This window comes from Peromyscus maniculatus, chromosome 7, assembly GCF_049852395.1.
Source record: "Peromyscus maniculatus bairdii isolate BWxNUB_F1_BW_parent chromosome 7, HU_Pman_BW_mat_3.1, whole genome shotgun sequence".
Taxonomy (NCBI): Eukaryota; Metazoa; Chordata; class Mammalia; order Rodentia; family Cricetidae; genus Peromyscus; species Peromyscus maniculatus.
Genome location: NC_134858.1, coordinates 10,734,962 through 10,757,419, shown reverse-complemented (window position 1 = coordinate 10,757,419; position 22,458 = coordinate 10,734,962). Strand labels below are relative to the sequence as shown.

At 41.8% G+C, this 22,458-nt stretch overlaps 1 protein-coding gene and 1 long non-coding RNA gene across 2 annotated transcripts in view; one reads left to right on the top strand and one right to left on the bottom strand.

The window, feature by feature from the left end:
* The window catches only part of Sesn3 (sestrin 3), a 59,630-nt gene extending 48,433 nt beyond the window's left edge, over positions 1 to 11,197 (bottom strand). Inside the window, exon 1 of the mRNA XM_006992800.4 lies at positions 10,835 to 11,197. Coding sequence (XP_006992862.1) covers positions 10,835 to 10,912 — 78 coding nt within the window. The 5' untranslated portion in view covers positions 10,913 to 11,197. The remainder of the gene's footprint in view (positions 1 to 10,834) is intronic.
* An 811-nt stretch (positions 11,198 to 12,008) lies between these two features.
* Positions 12,009 to 20,019, top strand: LOC121830724 (uncharacterized). Its single transcript, XR_013052607.1, has 4 exons — positions 12,009 to 12,146; positions 12,738 to 12,845; positions 16,700 to 16,768; positions 17,428 to 20,019. It is a non-coding gene; the product is annotated as an uncharacterized LOC121830724 (long non-coding RNA).
* Positions 20,020 to 22,458: the final 2,439 nt, after the last annotated feature.

The following is a 22,458-nucleotide window of genomic DNA, read 5'->3' as shown; positions in this document are numbered from 1 at the left end:
CCCCATTTTAAAGAGTGCCAACTACTAAATAGGTTTCTAGCATAGTCAAATAAAATCAATATTTTACAGTAATTTCTTTTATGTATTATTGGGGTTTAATCCAGAGCCTCAAACATGCTAGACATGTAATCTGCTACTGATTCATACCCTGGCTAAGCCAAAATAATTTCCAAATATCAACAACTTAGCCTAGATAATATTTCAGAACCTATATCTTATAGCTACATTTAATATCGACGCTATTATATAGTACTAACATGATGTATTTAAATATAATATATACCAAACATAATGTATTTAAACAACAAACTCACACGATAAATACGTAGGCTACAACACAACTGAGAATTCACCAATGTCAAGTAATACACAGGAAAGTTTTGATGAGAAGTTAAATAATTTTCCTTATGTGTACACCCAAATCAGTACCCTTCTAAAATGTGCGTTAGGAAAGACGGTTTGTAAAGAAGCTGTCACTTCCATCTCAGGACTTCCTTTCTTCTGGAAACAATACCTAGTGGCCAGGTTTGCAGGCTCATCAGTGAGCACCTCTGCAGACTTACAGTATCCATAGCAAGCTACCACACAGAGGCATCTTAGGTGTTTCTGTGGGAACTCTTTGTTGTGGGGTATTTGTACACTTGTGAAAATGTATTGCTGTGGTTGGTGTAATAAAAAGCTGAACAGCCAATAGCTAGGTAGGCAGTGTAGGCAGGACTTTAGGACAGAGAGAGAATTCTGAAAAGATTAAGGAGGAGTCACCAGCCAGCTGAGGAGGAAGCAGCATGAGCAGTATGGAGAGATGAGGTAACAAGCCACGTGACAGAACGTAGATTAAAATAAATGGGTCAATTTAAGTTATAAACGCTAGTGGGACAAGCCTAAGCTAAAGTTGAGCTTTCATAATTAATAATAAGCTCTGTATCATTATTTGGGAGTTCTGATCTACAACAGCAGACCTGCACCTGCCAGGAATCCCTCTCTCCAAACAAACCCAGTTAAAGGCTAGAACAGTGCTGAGGATACAGCACAGCAGCAGACGCAGGGAGCTGGGGTAGACGGGGGCAGCAAGCAGGGGACACCACCTTTAACTAATGCTCAATGTGAATGCTGACCTGAATGTAGAAGTGAACACTCATGTCACTTCTTACCTTCATAAAGCACTGCAAAGGAATTTACCAAAAAGCGAGGATATTTCTTGGGGGTCCTATTCAAGAAACACAATACTGAAATATTTCTAGACAATGCTTTTTCAAAGATACGACAGCAGTCCTTGGTGATACAGTGAGATTTTCATGACTGGCTGGTTGGCAGGAAGAGGGGTCAAGTGTGCTGGGCAGTTTGAAAAAGACATTCTGAGATCAGGAAAAACTGGCCACATAATTGGGGGTTTGAAAAGATAAAAGCAAAAACTAACAGGTGAAAACTGCAATAAGCACTTCCACCGTCTCCCATGTGCACAACCCTGGGTTCAACTGTCACTACAAGAAAAAAACAACAACCTAGATCTGTCTGAATCAATCTTGTGATTAATCATATCAACAGAGTATGACCCACATTGTTAATAACCTCATTTAAAATCATTAAGAATGAAAAAAGAAAACATCTAAATTTGAGATCACACCTGGTAAGAATCTCTTGAGGCTCTAGTTCCTATTGGATACAGTCCATTTTACTTCATAAGACTTGATGAGTTGTTCACATCAAGAAAACTGGAGTATACAGTCATGCAATGTTTCTGCCTGTATACTGTGCTACACTTGGGATCTCAAACTTGTTTCAAATGCTGTTTGCTTGTTGGTACTGTGACACACAGCCAGTTCCTAAGGCTCTGAGTCCATTTTTCCACTGTTACAGAGTGAGAGCTGGGTTCAGTGGGGAAAGTGCTCGCTGTGTGAGCATGAGGTTCTGAGTCTGTCTCCAGCGCCCATGCAGAAAGCCGGCCAAGGAGACACTGGCCTGTACGGCCAGTTCTGGGAGAGGGAGGAGAGAAAGGAGGGCCCGGGCGGGGGCCTTGCTGGCCAGCTTCTTCTCTGGCTGCATTGGTGAACTTCTGGGTCAGTGAGAGGCCTGGTTTCAAAAAATAAGGTGGAGAGCAATTGAGAAGATATTCAATGTCAATGTATGTCCTCTACACACATGCACAGATGAGCAAAACACACACATACACATATAAACACACATACACATGCACAAATGAGTGAAACACAGATACATGTACATACAAACACACACACACAGAGAGAGAGAGAGAGAGAGAGAGAGAGAGAGAGAGAGAGAGAGAGAGAGAGAGAGAGATTGATTCTTCATGGGTTTACTATGACAAATGTGAACATACACAGACCTCAACACCTAGTGGGAGCTGGCAACCCAGGGAGCATATACTGAAAGCTGCCTTGTTATTGATATTATAAAATATACCTGAAATGTGTCACAGTTTCAGATAATTATAATGATCTAAAAATCCAGTTTTAGTTACCCCTGTTGGGAGCTTTCTAAATATTGGATACACATCTGTAATTACAATGACGAAATGCATTTCTTCAACTGTCCTGCTTTAGCTGTTGTACAGGGAAAGGCAAGAATGAAATAAGACATCCAGGTGCATTAGTTGATTTGCATCTTATACTGATATCAGAATAATCCAGTTCTAAGCTAGGCATCTTTAAATGCTTAGTCATGCTTGTTCACATATGAACTTTACTCCTTAAGTATCTGTCACCGCTTATCAGAAGTTTCAGTGGTAGAATGTGTGAGTTTTCAACCCACCACTGACTTCCAAATAAGGATGAAATATCCTGCAATCTTCCTATCTGTAATATCTATGTCTTCTCCTTGGTGACAACCAATATCCTGGCTTACAGAGCAATGGATGAGTCATCCTTGGGTGGATCTTAGAGGTAAAGGCTAGTTATGGGGTAGTCAGAGCCTACAAAACATTCTGTTTCATGGTTACTACAGGAGTGCTTGATGACCAAGGTGCCTGCAGCTGGCGTGGGAGCCTTGTAAAGGAAAGGGCTTGGAGAAGGAGAAAGGAAAGGTCAAGCAGAACCCTTTAGTGAATGGGATCTTTCAGAGATACCCACAAAGCATTTTGGAAATTGAAGATATGCCCTTAACTACTCGTCTAAAACAGTCATTCCTTGCAAAACACTGGCAAATTCTAAGAGATATAACTTGAGTTCACACCAAAGCAACAGCAATTTTATACTTCTAAGCTTCTAAGGCTGGTGTTGGCACACTTTCTCAGTAGACATTCTTACTCTTTATGACAATACTGTCCAAAGACTAGTAGGATAGTTGAAACAGTCTCGTGGCCACAATAACAGTAAAATAGCAAAACAGTCAAATAACCAGTACACTTTATTTTTCAAATCATCTTTGTTACTGTATTTCTGAAAATGTTTCTTATAACAACAGTAGAACCAAGCTGGAAAGATCATACACACACTGGATATATTTTGGAAATGGTGTGATTGTATTGTATCTGCTCTACTGTACTGCATCCAATATGAATACACTGCCAATACCTATGTGTTTAAATAGAAGTATCATCATCTAAAAGGGGGGGGGGAACCTTCATGAACCAGATCCCAAATAAGAGACCATCTGGTAAGACAAAAATCCATGTCACTTGTTAGTGCTAATGAAGCATGTGAAGGACAATTGATGCCGTAGTTGGACAGCCTAGCGTCCAGGCAATAGCAGAAGGAAAAGGGTGGGAAGATTAATAGCAAATTATACTTTCTTTCTCACACCTATCACAATGATATCTAAGATAGGCCAGATGCTGCTAGCCACTTTCAGGTCTTAGTTAATCACAGAGAGGAAATAGATCCCTATCCTGTACTCTGGAGACCACAGGATAGGCTACTATCCTACTAGTGATAGCTACTGAGCTTCCATGTACTCTTACACTGCATCTACATCCTTCCCCCCCTCCACACACACAAAACTTTTCTGTAAAGGAAGCAGCCAGCAGCCCCGACTGCAGAGTTGTGCTATTTCCCACCCACACCAGTGGTCTTGCTTTCCTTTGTCATATAATGCTAACTATCAAAGCCTTGGGTTGACACTTCTCTGGTCTGATTCTCCCTTGTTTCTCTCCTGCTTCCACAGGCCTCTGCTTCCAAGCCCTACAAGCTAACCCTGCAACTCAGGGTCTTCCTTTCCTTTTCTGAAAACACCAGTCAATTAGAGTGTAATGGACACAGCCCTGGACCAGACCTTTCTTCAGTTGCTTCACATAGCAGAGAGAATAGTTCTTCAGAACCAAAATTTTGCCCGGTCACCTAATTTCTACCACATAAAGGGATGCCACGAGAATCAGTTGATCAAAGTCTTAACATGCTAAGAGAGAAGCTTCTGGAGCATCAACAAAAAGGTGCCAGGCAGTGTCTATAAGCATCCCCACACAACAGAGATGACTGGGTGGCCTTATCCATATCTTCTGGCAGTACTATCATGGCTTTCTTTTTATTTTCTCCATTGAATTCCTTCTACATGGACCATACTCTACTGTCCATAATTTCAGCATAACAGTTTTCAGTTGTCCCACTCATGGACGCCCTTCACACTCAAAAACTATTGCAAATGCCAGAGAAGTTATAACTGTCAATAGTTACTGTAATAGATATTAAAGCCAGGGAAAGTTTAAATGTTTAATTCACCTAAAATAAAAGTCTACTGCATGTTAACATAAATCACACATCTTTATGGAACTTTATTTTCCATAACAAAACAGTGAGATTCACATTTACATTTTTGCAAATCTCTTCAATGTCTGTTTATCATAAGACAGCTGGGTTTTCTGCATTCATTGGCTGTGATGTTTTGACTGAAGAATGTTTAAAGAAAATCAGATATGTTGTTGGAAAAAAAGGAGACAATTATGAACACTTTTCTTTGACATCACATCAAACCTTATAAATATCCCTTCTGAAACCATATACATGAATTTAACATTTTTGTATTATATTAAAATCCACCTGTCCATCTTGCATTTTGAATATTTTATCTCTATGTGATCTTGATAAACACCTCAAAAATGAATAATACAATACTGAAAATTCAAAGAAACAATTGACAATATTCATTGTCAATGTTAAAGCAATCAATAGCAAAGCCCAAAGTTTATACCCATTGTGATGTAATGATTTGGTTCTTGGCTGAAAAGTATCGGGTGGGACATGGTGTAGCAGCTTTCACAAACTGGTTCACTGGGTTCTGTGTATCTTCCAAATGTTGGTGCACATATGTGTTATCAAAAAATCACATCCATTAATGTAATCCTTCACCTGAAGAGGAGAGACTTCAAAAAGTGAGAAGCTTGCACCTAGTATGGTGGTGCATGCCTTTAATCCCAGGACTAGTGAAGCACAGGCAGGTAGATCTCTGTGGGTTCCAAGCCAGACAGGTCTACATACTGAATTCTAGGCCAGCCTGGGCTATATAATGAGCCTGTCGCAAAAACAAAACAGATACAAGAAACTTTCTAATTTAATGGAAACAAATATAATTGCACAAAAATTTGCTAGTTTTAATGTATGTGTTTACTTAAGCACTCAAATCTGAGGAAGCAAAGTCTGTCCATCAGTGCTCTTCTGAGTAAAGTGGTTTAGATGAAAAACTGGCTGATTCAGCTCGTTACTAAAGCTACTGCACATGTTTACACATGAGACAGGCAGCTTGCTACAGAGGTACCGTGCACCTCCTCACTGCCTCACACATGTGAGAGGAAGGAGCCTCCGGGGTGAAAATTCAAAACATAAAACTTACTGCTTCTTCAACAGCATTCTTAAATGAAACTGTTCATTTCCCCCATGTTGAGTGGTGACACTTTCTTGATTTACACTGAAGGATCATCACATTTATGCCCACACTGCTTTTATACACAGTAACAAAGAAAAATAAGAACAGTTTTGAGGTTCTAGCCTCAAAAACAGTTTTTGAATATGTCTGGTATGTCATAGACATACTCCCAGAGTCCTGGGCCCAGAGTGAGGAGTGATGGGCCTACAAGCATTCAGGAGCTGAGAGGGGTAACTGACTGCTGCCCTTTCCCCTTTAGCTTCTGCAACCCAGTCAAGAAGGCCAACTTTCCTAATCCCAGTTCTAGGATCGCTAGAGCATCCCACGGAGGCTGAGTGTGGAATGGAGCTATTCCCTTGCAGCCTCAGCACTGCAGGGAAGAAGGAAAAGAGTTCATCACAGCAACAGAGCCTGCCTTAAGGGGTCTTCTTAGTTGTATGGCAGAGACTCTGCCACCCAAACCTCCTCAATGTTGAGAAGAACCAGAGATGATGATGCAAAGGCATCAATGGAAAAATCAGATGGTAAGATTAGGAGACTACTGCTTCAGAACTCTTCTCCTAAACTGAATAACTAGATGCCCTTGCTTTATCCTAGATCTTCTGTTATTGGGCAATTCAGCTTTAACACATTGTCTTTTCAAGCCAAATACCAATTTTCCTTGTCAAAGACATTTAATTAAATTATCGGAAAATCCAAAAGCAATGGATCACATTACTCTTTAAAGGAGGGTGTGTGAAGAGAGGAGAATACAACCGGAAACGTGAAACCAAAAATATGCATAAGGGTTACTCTCAATAAAAATATCATCATGACTGCTCTTTTACTAGCAATCATTAAAATTCCTATGAAAAATGACTACAAACAAAATTATTCAGTGTATATTAGTGGCTACAATCCTAAAAAACAGGAAAATACACAGACTGAGCTTTTCATTCCTGTATAGTGACATTTGAGGGTTTGCATGGTGCTTACATACATTCTCTCTAAGCCACCAAGCCACCATGAGACAGGTAGAAACCATGTGTAGTCTACAGGAAAAAACTGGGTTTCAAGGAAGTTAGCTGACTTAACCCCAAGAGAAAGGCCAATGCCAAAGATCAAACTGTAACCATCTTATAAACTATAGGAAGCAACAGAAACAATTTCACAAATGAAATCTTACACTGAACTTGAACTATGAAGCATTAAATGCACAAAGCAACAATTTAAATAAGTATTTTGTTATAAATTAATAATTATTATATTACTAAGTTCTTGGTCCCAGAAACAAATATGTGATATTTGTTTTTTACAAAGGCTAGTGCCTTCACAAACAATGACAATCTTCCTGATCAATAATATAATAAAAAGTTCTAATATATATAACCACCATTATCATCATCATCATCACCATCTTGTCACAAGATAATTATGACAGATTCAAATGCGTTAAAATTATGGGTACATTTTTCAAGTATCTATATATTTTTTAAAGATTTATTTATTTATTATGTATACATAGGAGGGCGCCAGATCTCATTACAGATGGTTGTGAGCCACCATGTGGTTGCTGGGAATTGAACTCAGGACCTCTGGAAGAGCAGTGGGTGCTCTTAACCTCTGAGCCATCTCTCCAGCCCAGTCTGAAGAGAACTGCATCTAAGGTTGCTATCACAAACCCACTACTTGACCTCTACTTGGGTTATTTAAGATAACATTAACTGAAAACCACCTCACAATCAAAAATATAAAACCCAATAAAGCTCACTAGCCAAAGGCATAAGATGGCTACCTGTCCATCACGCAAGTAAACCCATTCTACTGGGTAAACTATATAAAATTTCTAATACTGATCATTTTGATTATATTAAGTGAGGATCATATGGGTCAAACTAACATTTTTCATTTTAGATGATAGTCTCTTTGCTTATAAAAACATCGTGAAGTTTTAAGAATATCAAATTGCATAAGTGAAAAAATACTATAGCCACAATAAGATGTATCACTAGAACTACTTAGAATAACGTTAAAAATGGAAACTTCTCAGCATGGTGTTGCACACTTGTAATCTCAGCACTTGGAGGACTTAAAGCAGGAGAATCAAGAGTTCAAGGCTAGCCTGAACTACATTGAGGATAGCCCAGGCTACAGAGTGAGAGCCTATTTTGTTAAAAAGGAAAGAAATTAAAATGTTAGATCCTTTAATTTATATCAAAAAATTCTATTCATCTACTAGTTCAACACTCAAAAGTATGTAAGTATGCCACCTTACTTTGAAGTGGCAGGTGAACAGGCTGACAGTCACCTACCTTCCTTAATGTGCTTTGCCACTTCATGTTTGAAATTAAAGATCAGATCCCTGCAGTTGTCACTGGAATTTCTCAAAGTCAAATGTTTTACACTTTCAGTCTTTCTATGCTCCCAAAAGTAAATGGTTTTCCTCTTATGAAAAAGTTCATTCAACTGTGTAATGGTGACAGAGCAGGCCTACTTAGACCTGCAGATCTGATGCTCTTGCTTTCTCCTCTGCTCTTCTATGACTCAAATTACCAAATCAGATACATCAACAATTCTCTCTATTTTGCAAAACGGTCAACCTAAATGGTGAAGACACTTCCAAGAATAAATGAGATTCTCATACAATATACAATTCACTGTTCAGACACCGAGTTAAAACAAATTATTTTCTTTGAACGTTAATTCAGTTCCTTTTGAAGTTTCCTCAGAATCCATCATACATATTGCATACATTAGGTTGTTCACAGACAGTAAAAAAGCCTTCTGCTATATATAAAGGTAAAGGCCTTCTCTTACCATTAATGTCAGTTCTGATAGCAAAGGGTTACTGACATGGATGTATGTGATGGTGACTCTTCCATTGCGATTGACACTCAAAACCCAAAGTGCTGTCACTCATTTGTTTATTACTGTATACTATTAAATGGACACAAGAAAACGTAAAGAATCAGGCTGTGAGAGCTGTAGATAAACTTTACATAGTCATATTCTATCAAAAATAAAAACATGTCTTTATCAGAAGTCAATCTTTACGTGGCATTTTTAGAATGATAGAGCATTTTCTTTCTAGAATCCTTAAGAATGGCAATCTTAAAAAGCTTCAAACGTTGCCAGGTCATGCCTTAACTGGCACAGACAATTCTTTCCCCATCTAAACTCATTTCATGCTACTACATGAGTCCAAACTAAACACCTTGTAGTTACTGAAAGCTGGATACTGGCAGAGGTGGGCACCACAGTTATAAAACAGGAACATGTGTGTTCCCTGTGTGCACATACTTATCTTCCTTTCAGTGATGGCTACAAATGAAGGAGATCTGCCTAGGTAAACAGAGTACTAGTGCCTTAATAACTAGAAGAAAATCATAAACATGTCCTTAGTGCTAGTGCTATGGATTCATAATCAAAGCTCTTTCAAAAAAATATCCTGGAGCCAAACAAATTGCTATTAACTTTTTAAAAATTTTTATTAAAATTTTAATGTGCTTTGATTGAAACAGAATTATATCACTTAAGCAAGTCAATTATAGCACCTTTCCCCACATTCAGTTAAAAAATATAATTTCCTTTCATTTTAACTGAGAGTAAATTGAATTAAACAGGGTTCACTGGTATTGTTTTTCCTGACAAAGACAGTTTCGGTTTAAACATTAAGAAACAATGTTTTTTAAAAGCTAAATTCAGATGCCATCTGGTCCAGCAGTGAAAGAGTTAACATTCAACTGCGCTCAACAGAGCTTCTGATCCATTACATTTCTCACAAGCTGCCCTACAATGAGCTGAGCAAGTATCAACTGTAATTTGATCCAGGAGTTTATGGGGAAAAAAATAACTGCACATACTCAACATGCACATTTAATAAAAATCAGTTTTAAGAGAAACATATCCAATAAACACAATTTAAGGCGTATTTAATTGTTTGATTAACTTCAAACCTGCAATCCCTTTGCTTTCCTGACGCTCTCAAATAAAATAGGAGAAAGGAGGAAAAAAAAAAAAAAAAAAAAAAAAACCAGCTTCACTGCAGGGAAAAGAGGCTTGAAAAACAACTTTGATTGGCACTTGGCCTGACCCACAGAGGAAGAAAAACAGTTTTTGGACAAAGAGCGCAAATATTTGAGCTTGCTTGCTTGTTTTTCTTAATACATAAAGAACAATCCTAAAGTGACTGTAGATAGGGAAATTGACAAAAACGGCACTGTATTCATCATAGCTCTCTCTCAGATATGCACAGCTCAGCAATTTTAATTCATTGGTGCTGGACAAACAGAAGCACCTAACCTAATGATCTCACTTCATGCAATGTAAAAATAGACTGCGGAGTAGAAACGGATTGTATTATTCAAGGAAGCTGTTCAGATCTGTTAAAAACTCTCCTGCGCCTACAGGGACATTTTGTCATCCTTTCTCTCCCTGCATTTCCATCCCCCACGGAGCGATTAAGCCAAGTAAGCTAAACAATACTGGAGTAAACTTTCTATCAGTCACTCTGGAAAGCAGTAAGCCGATCCTGGGTCGGATTTTCTGGATCCACACCGCGGTGGGGGATGATACGGAGGGCGAACCCACGTCCACTTCAGCCTCCACCTCCACCTCCACCAACCCCAGCCCAAGGCACTGGAAGAACCAACAGCGTTTCCCATGGGCATAAAGTTCAAGATGCCTTCACGGTGCCTTTCGGGAGCCACCAAGAGAATGTCAAGAGGGGGTGCCGGGGCACGGTAGGCCTGGCAGAAGCGACCCAGGCAAAGAAAACAGCCCCCAGAGTCAGCCTCGGCGGAGAGGGAGCCAGGCTCCTGCAGACCAGACAGGCTGCAGTGATTTCAGGCCAGCCTCCATCCCCAGCCGAGCCGGTCCCTCCCAGCATCCCAGCATCCCTTCAGCCTCGGGGCAGACCCGGCGGCAGCCCAGGGCCGGGCGCGGGGACCCCGCGGGGGGACCCTTCGCGTCTCGCCCCCCCTTGAGCTCCGGCCGGACCCCGACCCTGGGGAGCGCCTCGCCGCCGGACGCGGGCGCGCCGTACCTTCCGCAGCACTTTCCGGCAGTTGGTGCAGAGCAGGTAGTTGGCCGAGGCCGACGCGCTGCTGCCACCGCGGTTCATCGCGCCGACGCCGGGTTGTCACCGCGGCTGCTAGCGGAGGGCCTCTCCAACGTCCTCTTCTCAGGGGGTCGGGCGGCAACTACAGCGCAGCGGCTGCCCGCGCGAGCTCGGCGGGGACGGCGGCCGTGGCGCTCACCGGCCCGTTGTTCCTCCCGCCCCCATCGCCAGACCCCCGCCCCGCCAGCCAGGACGAGCAGCCGCGGCCGTCTCAGCGCCTCAGTGCAGCCCCGCCCCCGCGGTTCGCCGCCTTCAGGGCTGCCGCGCTGGGAGCCGCCCCCTCCCGCCAATCAGACCGTGCCGGCCACGCCCCCTTCCGCACCCACAGCCAATGAGTGGCGTCGGCCAATCGCGGGAGGCGAGAGCACCTCGAATCTCCGGGCAAGTTAAGTTTATCTCCGAGGCTCGGCGGTGAAGGGTGACCGCGGGTTAGTTAGGTAGTGGGGTGGGAGGGACTCCAGTCTGCCAATGAGAAGCGGAGGGTGTGGTGTATGCAAATTAACCCGGGACTCTAGCGCCACCCTCAGGACAAGCCACGCCCCCTCTGCGAGGTCTGGGCCGAATGGAGTGAGATTAAATAGCTGGAAGCTAGAGCTCGCTAGAGGATCTGAGACCGAGCTAAACATTTCCTGATCTCTCGGGGGTGGGCAGGCTGGACGCTAGAACGTTCCCTCCTCCGGGGCAGTGGTTCGGCTTTCTCTCGGTCGAAATCTAAGAATAGCTGTAAGGAAGACTGTGGTCTTGCATCACTTTGCACCTAGAGATCTCAAAGAACTTCATGCTTCGCTCCGTGAGTCTGGAGCGAAGGACCAGCTAGCTACCTGAGGCTGTAGGGATAGAGGTCTGAGTTCTGTACAGCTAATGGAGTGGGGACCCGGAGACACATCTTTGGTTTAGGAGGTTTTCCCTCTCTCCATCATTCTCACAGCAAAGAAAGTTCCCTTATCTAGCATGAATAGGTCAGAGGTTCCTACACACACACACACACACACACACACACACACACACACACACACACACACACACACACATATTCTGTCCGAGGCAACTGGTTAGAGATGTGCAAAGCACAATTCCTGCTTGGGAAGGTAGGTTCTGAGTACGAGTTGCCATTTAAAATGATTGAACCCTCCTCTCCCAAAGCTGACAACGGTGAGTCAGGGTTTAGCTTCTACGTTCCAGAGACAGAAGACAGAAGCCACTGCGGAAAGCTCTTTTGGCCGGATGCCCAACCCAGGCAAGTCAGGGAGCCAGGTACCCCGCGGAACCAACCATAGGAAGAGGATTGTAGACCAGATTCCGGCAGCCTGCTCCCCAGTGAGAACAAAGACTGCGGAACGAACACCTGATTGGTGCCCGGTGCTCACCGGTGTTGCGGGAGCCCATGACAGGGTGCCTCTGCCCCTGGTGCAGAGCACCAGGCTCCCAGGAACTGCAGTTCCCCAGCCGGCCTTGGCGGTGACCACACCGCACTGCGTGCTATGACATCACCTGTTTTCGCTCCTGAGAGCCTAATCAGTATTCTAGGCTTCTCCCCTTCTAAAGGTCTCAAGTGTGTTAGGATTTATGAAGGCCTGCAATTTGTATCTGTGGAGATGATTTAACAGAACTGACCCACTGGTTTACATTTCTCGTATTATTTTTTATTTAACACACTACCCTGCGTTAAGGATTTAATGTAGTATGATTGTAGTATGATGCAAATTCCGGAAGGCGCACTTGGAGGAGCTCGCACTTCTAGCATAACAAAGCCATCAGACCAAACTGTGCTGTTCAAACTGCCAATCTCTTCCATCCTCAACATCTGTCTCCCTTCCATCCCCTTTAGAGACCTACACCTTAAACAAGCCTACACAAAGAACAAAGGAAATGGAAATCTGCCCACATCGGGTTTAAATAGACTGGAAAACCCCAAGGGTCTAGGTGATATGGTTAGGTAAGTGTGAAGGTCTATTTAGCTAATGATAGCTAGCAAAGGGTGGCTTGATGCTGGGTAGACCTGCATAGCCTAGAATAGCGGTGGTTTGGGTAAGATGCTAAACATTCAGTTAAAAGAAACCATAAAAGCAAGAAAACTCAATGAAGGAAGAGATTACTGCCTGCCCTTCATTGCAGAAAAGCAGGAATCTAGGTAGAAAGTCAACAAGGCACAGTTTTGCGTAAAAAATGAAACATACAAAATGAAAAGTATTCTCATTTTGCTGAGTTTCTTGGGATATATTCCTGGCTGGATATTCATTCATTTATTTTCTCTCTCTCTCTCTCTCTCTCTCTCTCTCTCTCTCTCTCTCTCTCTCTCTCTCTCTCTCTCTCTTCCCTCCTGCCCCCCACCAGGGTCCCACTATATAGCGTCTGCTGTCCTGGAACTCACTATGTAGACCAGGCTGGCCTCAAACTCTCATGGACTCACCTGCCTCTTGCACCCAATTGCTGTGATTAAAGGGCTGCATTGCCATGTCCCTTGGTCTGTCTTATGAAGCTGACTTTATGTGAATACCTACTTAAAAGCAAAGGAGAAATTAAAGGATGAAGTGAATTTAGTGCAGAGATTGAATTTCCTGAAATAGTAGTTTACTTCAAATTATTTTCTAATATTTTTATAACTCTTTTTTTCCAATCTAACAGCAAAGAGATCTTTTACATTCTTTACAAAATAAATCCAAAAAAAAAAAATGCTAGCCATTTTTGCACAACTAATATCCCCTACCTAATAGCACATTTTGACACAACTAATATCTCCTACCCAAGATTACTAAAGGAGGTTTGGTCCACCACACTCCACTTGCCTTTAGTATTTTGCTATAAATCATGTACTGCATTGTGACATTTCTTTTTGTTGTTCTTTTTGTTTTTAGTTTTGTTTTTTCAAGGCAGGGTTTCTTTACACAGCCCTGGTTGTCCTGGAATTTACCCTGTAGATGAGGCTGCCCTTGAACTCAGAGATCTACCTTCCTCTGCTTCCTAAGTGTTGGGTTGAAGGTGCGTGCGCCATGCCTGGCTTTTGTTTGGTTGGTTGTGTGTGTTCTTTGTGACATTTCTTATATTGAACCATGATGTGTATATGTATGTTCCCCTCCTGAAGTGCTGCTCAGTGTCATCGAGTCTTTCTCGGTACTCAGCAACCGGCCTTTTTGGTCCTTACACCATGGCTTGCATCATACTTGTTCTCTCTGCTGGTAGAATCCCGCTTCTAGAAGCCCCTCCTTTCTCTTCCGGTTTTTACAAGTTGAGGGCTTCCTTCATCAGCCAGCTTGACTAAAGCGAATGAGACTTAGAGTGATTTACCAATCCAAGATCATACTGGCCACTTAACAGGAAAGAAAAGAAAGTCAGTTGTTTTTATTTTACTCAAAATGGGAAGAAATGACAATCCTTTGTTGTCTGATATGTCTAAAATAGGAAAGAAGTTTAAAAAAATCAGACATAGGTGAAATTTGCTACCAGTGTGGAGAATCATGTGTTTTTTACTTTATCTTTTGATTGTGTGCATATGTATGTGCACTCAAGTGCAAAGGCATGGAGGTCTGAGGACAACTGTAGGAGTCAGTGCTTTCCTTCTGCCAGGTTGGATCCAGGGATCAAATCCAGGTCATGAGGCTTGGGGCCTCACCTGCTGAGCTGTCCTGCTGCACCCCATTTAATTTTTTCATTAAAAACTTAGAGTGGTACTTTATTAAAGATTTTTACATGATTTGAAATTCATGTCATAATCATGTTGCTGATTTTGAAATATTCTTCAAATGTGTTTTTTTTTTTTTTAACAAACTATGCATTAAGTTATAGAGCTTGGATGTACCATAACTACTTTGCCACTACTCTATGGCTGAAGTTTTTTTACTGTTTCTGACTGTTGTAATGCTGTGCTAAATGTCCTCATTTATAAGTTTTTGCTAGTATCTCTCTTTGCTAGGTTGAGCATTTCAGAGTACAGGGGTAGAGATATATTCTAAGGCTCTTGAGCACTTGCTGAGCATGTTTTCTGGAAAGGTTTGAAAAAGACGGCAGTGAGAGCAGCCATTTGAGCACCCAGATCTGATCTGTCATCTCCAGAGCCAGTCCGTTAGTATTCCGCCCACCATTAGTACATCTCCCCCTTGAATGCCCCCCTCTCCTGCTGAGTCATCGCCTTTCTTCTGTTGAAAGATTTCCTGATGAACTCCAGTGCTTGTCCAAGTATCCATGGTCCCCCTCCAGGCCTCTTCTTTATCATCAAGCTTTCTGCTGGAGTGATGCAAAAGGCTTTCTCACCAAACTCGGAGCCCCTGGAGGGCACTGATGGAGCTCTATGACATCCCTAACTCCTACCTATGCTCCCAGCTAAGTGCTCAGAAAATCCTGGAGAGGAATGAGTTTGCATTCTTACTTTGAAACATTCTTTCAGGGCAGGCCTTTCTCATCTTTAATAATAGTGATGAGATCTTATAAAAGGAGCCCAGTAAATATTTGTGAATAGAATGCCCCATAAAAACTAAGGCTGTGGAGCAGAAAGCTTGGGTCCAAGTCTATCCTTATTTGGATTGAACATGATTATTGCTCGGGGCTACTTTTACAGAACTAATGCTCTTGACACAAATTAGGTAAGTAGGCAGTGCTGAGGGAAATGTTTTATATTCAGCTCTCTTGAAAGGAAGAACCCAGACTCTCATTCATTGACCTGTTAGCCCCTATATGATTGCTAAGTAAGGATTCAGTGGTGAAAATCAACTACTAAAGACATCATTAAAATTCTGTTCCTGATTTATGATTTCCTCCTCACCCCCCCCCCCCCACACACACGCATTCAAGGCATTTGGTCTGCAAAGAAAGCCTGCAGAATTTACGTATTTTCAAATTCTGTGATTTGTCTCTTGCAGAGAAAGCTGCCCTTCACACTGTAAGTTGATTGCTCCCTTAGAGCTGTTAGATTCCTGTTATGTTTTCTTCCTGCGGCCCAAGAGCAATACAACTGCAAGGAGGTGAAATAAAATCACTACAGAAAGGCCGGGGCTTAGTCCCATTCTATCCCCTCAGTCATCCACCAACACGACTATTGTTACGAATATCTGCTATATCTGCTAAGGTTTGGGTCCTACTAGCCTTCTCCTAACTGCCAAACTTGCTTTTCTACTCCACACCCCATTGTAAGGCTGATTACGAGTGAAAACCCCACAAATATGGTGTTAGTTTGTTTCACTGCCCAATGCCGTTTTATTCCATGCTTTTTAAAAGTGAATTTAGTTTTAAACATCTGTTATTCAGGAAATTCATGTACCAAAAAATATCACGTTTTTGAAACTTTGTGAGATCTGGTCATGCTGGGCTCCCTTCCTTACATGCTAACTTTCTGTTGAGTTCAGTGGCAGCTGCTGGGCTGCATGCACTATCTGATGCAATCTCTGCCATGCATTATTGATTACATGTTTTGCTGTTTTATTTGTATTATTTTCCCAGCCTTTGTAGGTTTAAAATATGCCACCTATATAAATTTTTGCCAGCATCTAAATTTCTCATCTGTTTATTTTTACACTTAACTTTATTATGGAGTGTGAATTAAAATTAAATGATATGTTCCAACTCCAGCAAAAGCTGAGAAAAGGGGTCAAATGTATGACAATGTGACATACCCTGAAGAGTGTATGTAGATATTTTGATGAGTATATATGTATGTGGGGGGGGGGTCTGCCCATCTGTCTGTGTCCCCTCCCCATGCTGGGAAGGATAACTATGTAACAACAGCTACTATTCTTTATGCCTTCAATCCCACTCCTTACCCTAATTCTTCTTCCACCCCCTTTTTAATTGTTACTTTAGAATAAAGAGAGCACAGAAGATGGACACGGCAGTAGTGACAGGGCAAAAAAACCACAGAAGGAGGAACAGGTACATTGAAAGTTTTCTTTGATGTGCCCAAATCACTGGGTACCAATGAGTTCAGTTTGACGGTTAGCTTTGTCCCTTCCTAGATACATGGCATCGGGCCAGACACCAAATCTCTTTATTCATCAGTTTCTTCAATTGTAAGAGGGGATAATAGTGCTACCTGTCCTCTGGCTTTAGACATGGGGTGAGCTGATGCCTGTGCTACTCACAGGGTGAGCAGAGCAGTATGGCAGCAGTAGCCGCTGAAGCGATATGAAGGTATAATGCTTTCCATAGACTGTGACCATGGTCTAGTTCTATGTAAGCGCTTTAAAATTATCACTAGCTTATAGGAAATACTGTAATATAAAAGTTGCCTCTTTCATTGAGGTCTTTGTTTTCTGACATTTGGTCTTTAAGATAATATGAGGGCAGTGGAGATAGCACTGTACAGAAAATGAGGAAATGGGACTTAATATAGTACCATCGAGAACTACATGATATGAGGCCTCAGCTTTCCAACCTCACAAGGGTGAGTGGTGATTAAGTTGAACAAAGACCAGATTCCAGCTTCGTAAGGACTCGAGGCATGTACTATAAGAGACTGTCATTAAGAAAACAATGCTACAAATACAAAGTTAATAATAATGAATCATTGTGTACATTACCACTATATACAGAAATGACTAGGATCTCCATGAAGATTGTCCATGTTGTCCAGACTAGAGAGCTATTCTCACCTCAACCTTCTTAGCAAGCCAAAGATACTCCGCTATCCACTGCCTCCAGCACACAGGAAAGTGGGAAGGAGTCAACTGGAACAAAGAAAGACTGCAGTCTTTGCCAATAGTGGGTAAAATACTGATTTTTGAAATTTAATTAAAATAGAACTATGTTAATACATGGCTTGAAGCTCCCCTGGGGCCATAGAGGGGACAGTCTTGGCGATAAATCCTAAAGTTTGAATTTTTATTAGCCTCTCAAGCATACTTTGAGATTGTGTTCATTTTTCTTTGTGTCCTGGGGACATTTACTGTCATCTGCTCGTCTCCCTGAGACTCCAGATTCACTGCCCCAAAGTCTTTTGGGGAGCAAATGTAATATAGAGGACAAATTATATCCATAATGCCCATCTACAGCAAAAATATTTAATTTTTTTTGTAAAGATAACCATGAAGTACATTGGCTGTCTAAGTGTTACACAAGGAGGATGGGTGGATAATTGGGACATCCATGTGAGAATAAGGCAGTTTATAAATCGGGACTGGCTAATATGAACACAGAAGAGCTACTATCTAAGACCTAGAGATCATAGAAGAGTGTTGAATTTTAAAGGATTTTCAGGAATTGGCACATCCAAGTAAGATCAGAGGGGCCTCAGAAGGACATAATGATCTACACTGCAGTTTTCAAAGCTTCTGAACGTAGCTATGATCTGCTTAGACTCTAGAATCCATCTCCCAGGAAAGCCTTACTCTGCTAGGTATTTATAGCACTTGAAAATCTAAGAGGTATTCAAAAGCTCTTCAAATGGAAACAATGAAATGCACCAGAGTTTGCTAACTGAAATCAAGTGGACATATGATTTTACCAATCAAAGTTCCCAAATAGTCTGGAAGTTGTAAGCATCTTTGCGTACAAGCATAAAGTCCACCCATTGGCCTTGTTAGTAACTTCAGTAAATGATACAACCATGCAGCACTTCAGAGATGTAATGCTCATTTAAGGTCATGCATGCAAACATGAATTGCAAGCTTGAAACCACAACAACAGTTTATGAGATGCTAGAAAACTTCAGGTTTGGAAGCATGTGCTGTGAAGTATACGTGCTCTAAATATCCCTCCATTCACAATTTGTTTTTTCAACCCTTACCACATGGTAAGTCCTGGTGATAAAACTGACAGAGGACAGTTTTATAATCTAATGCATTGCTAGAGAAGAGAAATGGAAAATGGAGGCTTGAGAGGAAAAGATTAGTAGCAAAGCACTCAGAGAGACCTCTTAGACATTTATGCCTCTAACTAGATTCCCTTCAGTAGTAGTGTTGGGACATTTGAGGAAGAATTCCCATGTATTCATGCAATTACAACATCAACCAGAAACTGGGGTTGATTTCTTACAAGGAACAGAGAATGATGCGGAGCAGTATCACAATGGTCTTGCACCCTGGTTTCATGTTCATTACTTAATGCTTCCTTGCATTATGCACAGTGCCTCCCATGTGCAGGCACTTGCTTCATCATAGAGCTGACATGAAGAACACAAGAGTCACAATTTAAAACAAAGCCAAGAAAAATGAACCTTTAGCAAGTAACGCCAGTGGCTGCTGTACTAGAAAGGACACAGGCAGGAAATAAACGGCAGGGTTGCTCACCTGGTTTAACACTCTTAGTTAAAGTGAAATGTAAATCTAAGTAGTGGCTGCCTTTTCATATCCAAGAGGGATGCTCTGGTACCCCATGTGGGAAGCCCCTTCCTTATGTAGTTCTCATCTTAATGCTTCAGTTTCCCTTTCCATAGAGTTCAAGCTTCATTTACAGAACTCCCAGGAACCTGGTTTTGCAGCCACCAACACCCACATAGTGTGAAATCCCTAGTTATTTCCAAAGAGCACTACCCCTTAAACATTAAACAGTCTTTCCTCCTTTCCTGATGAAAGACTCTTTGGTTAACTCGATTATCTCACAATTGTGCCATTATACTGCCAAGTACCATCCACATGTGTGCAAGTTATGTGTATGCACCGCCCCTGTATGTCTGCATGCATTAAGAATATAATGCCGGGCGGTGGTGGCGCACGCCTTTAATCCCAGCACTTGGGAGGCAGAGCCAGGCGGATCTCTGTGAGTTCGAGGCCAGCCTGGGCTACCAAGTGAGCTCCAGGAAAGGCGCAAAGCTACGCAGAGAAACCCTGTCTCGAAAAACCAAAAAAAAAAAAAAAAAAAAAAAAAAAGAATATAAAGTACTTGAAGATATAACCCTGCCACTGCTCTGTATTCTCTAAACCTTGTAATACCACAGTGTTAAACATTATCTACACAGTAACAGGAGCAACTATCACCACATGCTGAGATCTTATGTGTCAATCACTATGTAGTAACTGCATACATTATCTTGACTAATATTTGTAAACCCCCAGGAACTGGTTGTATTGTGTCCATTTTGCATATGATTTATATTGATAAAGGTCTAGTGAGTGTTACATAGTTGTTTCAAGGAAGAACTACTGGGATTTGAACTTGTATTTACAGTATTAAATGATTCCAACCTTAACACTACTGTATTCAGCCAGTCATTACTGTAAATATTACTTGAATGAATTCTTTGTGTTATGCTATCAAACTTCCAGATATGGATTGGCTTAGATATGTCATACATTCACCAAATATATTTGGGTACCTCTGTGACATTTTTGAAATAAACATTGACATTGGGCAAAGAAGTAGTACTCACCATTCCCTATTTTAATAACTATAAAATTAATCCAAACTATTTTAATATTTATTTATTTATTGTGAATGTTCGTGGGCACATACCTGCCACAGCACACTGGTGGAGATGAGAGTATAACTTGTAGGAGTTGGTTCTTGCCTTCTTCTGTATGCCTTCCAGGAATCAATCTAAGTGATCATGGTTGATGGCAAATGCCTTTGCCCACTGAGTCACTTTGCTGGTCTCTGTTATAGTATCTAGTTCCTACTAATATGTTGCTCTAAAATAAAGCAACTAGATGATCTCTTGGTAAGGAAAATACTTTTGTTTGAATGTTAGGTTAAAATTCCAAATATCTGAGTGTTTGGTGACTCATGTGAACATGATAGACATGGAGATGCAGAGATGAACATAAGTGATAATGCTGGGAAAGGTGGTGTTGCTGTTCTCCACGATGAATCAAGGCAATACCAGAGCATTTGCAATTAGTGGGATTAATTACCAAGATGAATGAACTGTTTCCAGATAGCCTGCCAGCAGCATGAGATATGTATACCAATTTGCCCCACTCATATCCTCCGCTAAGGAGACCATTTGCCTGGTGGCCTCATTCTACACAGTTGTGCTCAGTGCTCTGCCATGTGGTCACTTCTTGCTTGAGATCTGTCCATCATAGGATAGACTGTTGACTCAAAGACAGCCAGCCATTCTATAACTTGGTTGTCCATCTTTATAAAGTGTATTAAAATAATCATCTCAGCCAATCAGATTCCTTCCTTGGAAATTTGGCATTGGAAAACTAAGCTAAGCTAGTTGTCAGAGCCTGAGAGGATGTTATGAACCATGTACAAACTAGGAACGCTGATGAAGAAGGAGGGTGGGACCACTCATGGAAAGAAAGCACCTAGTCTTGGAGCTGCCCTCAGTTCTGGCTGTCTCCGTTCCTGGGCCCTAGTTATCCATGCAGGGATTTCTTCTACCCAATCAATCTCTTACCACTACAAACACTGTAAGTGTACCTGTGTTTCTTTTGAGCAAACGAAATTAGCTGGATCAATCTTCCTTCTTTCCCATTTCTGACACCCCTACAGAAGAACCAGTTCTCACTGGTAAAAGGTTATAAAAGTAAGATATTCCAAGAGAAAGAACTAGAACCTAGTGGGCTGGAAGGCCCCATGTTAGTTTTTACACATTAAAAACTTGTTACAGTTTCATTAAGAAAGTATGGTGTGTAAACCCTCAAGCCTCTTAGAACCTGTTTTTGTTCCTTAATGAGCAGTGAGCAGTAATCTATTACCCATAGTGCCTCTCTCTCCAGGCTCAAGGTTAAAGTGGTTCTCATGCCTCTTCTGTTAAGTGCCTGAAAAGAAAATGTTGAGGCAAATGCTTTTGCCCTTTCCACTCATTATCCTTTATTCAGACTTAATGCCTGGGGATCCAGTCCAATGATTTTCTACAGTTTATGAGTCCCAAGCTTAAAAAAAAATGTAAAGACAAACAAAAATCTGTTAAACTTCTCCAAAAGTGTCTGAAATTTCAGTAGTCAAGAAAAAAGACAAAGTGATTGAGAGTCCTGTGTGTCAGGCTGTGGGTTAGTCAGGGCTGTGGTATTCCCCCGGGGTGTGAAGAGACCCAGGAGGTCACTCTGCATTGCAAACACAAATGTGTGGAGAGGTTTTCATTAGACTCAGTTTTCCTGAGTGGACTGTGCCTGAACAACTAACTGTCCTGTTTCTCTAGAACCAACCACTAGCAACTATGGAGTGGTTTGAATGATAATCAGAAGCAGTCAGATTCATTTCTTGGGCACTCAGCCTTGGTACACTGAGACACTACGCTGGTTATCAGTGAAGTCGGAGTGTGAGGGAATGTCACAAACTGTATACAAGCTAGGCCTGAATCGGAGCAGGTGGAGATAACAGGCAGGTGCTGGCCCGGAAAGGAAGAGGAGGCCCTCTGTGGGAAAAGCCGTTTGAGCTGGGATTTTCTGCTCTTCTTCCTGCACCACTTTCCTCGTCCTTCCTTGAGAGTCTCCGTCTTTCCCTCTCCTGGGAAAGACTTTCTACTGGGCTCATTCGAGGCCCCCCAGCCCTCACACCCTTCTCACTGCCTTTTGTGGGATAGTTCTCCAGCTTTGTTACGCCTTTGGAAATAAAGGAATCTTCACTTGGTGGTAGTCTTCTTCTTCGTGGATCAGGTGAAGCAAAGAAAATGGTCTTCCTGGTGATCTTAGCATGGTGGCCACCGGCCCAGCAGCTGGGGAGATGGCACTATTGCT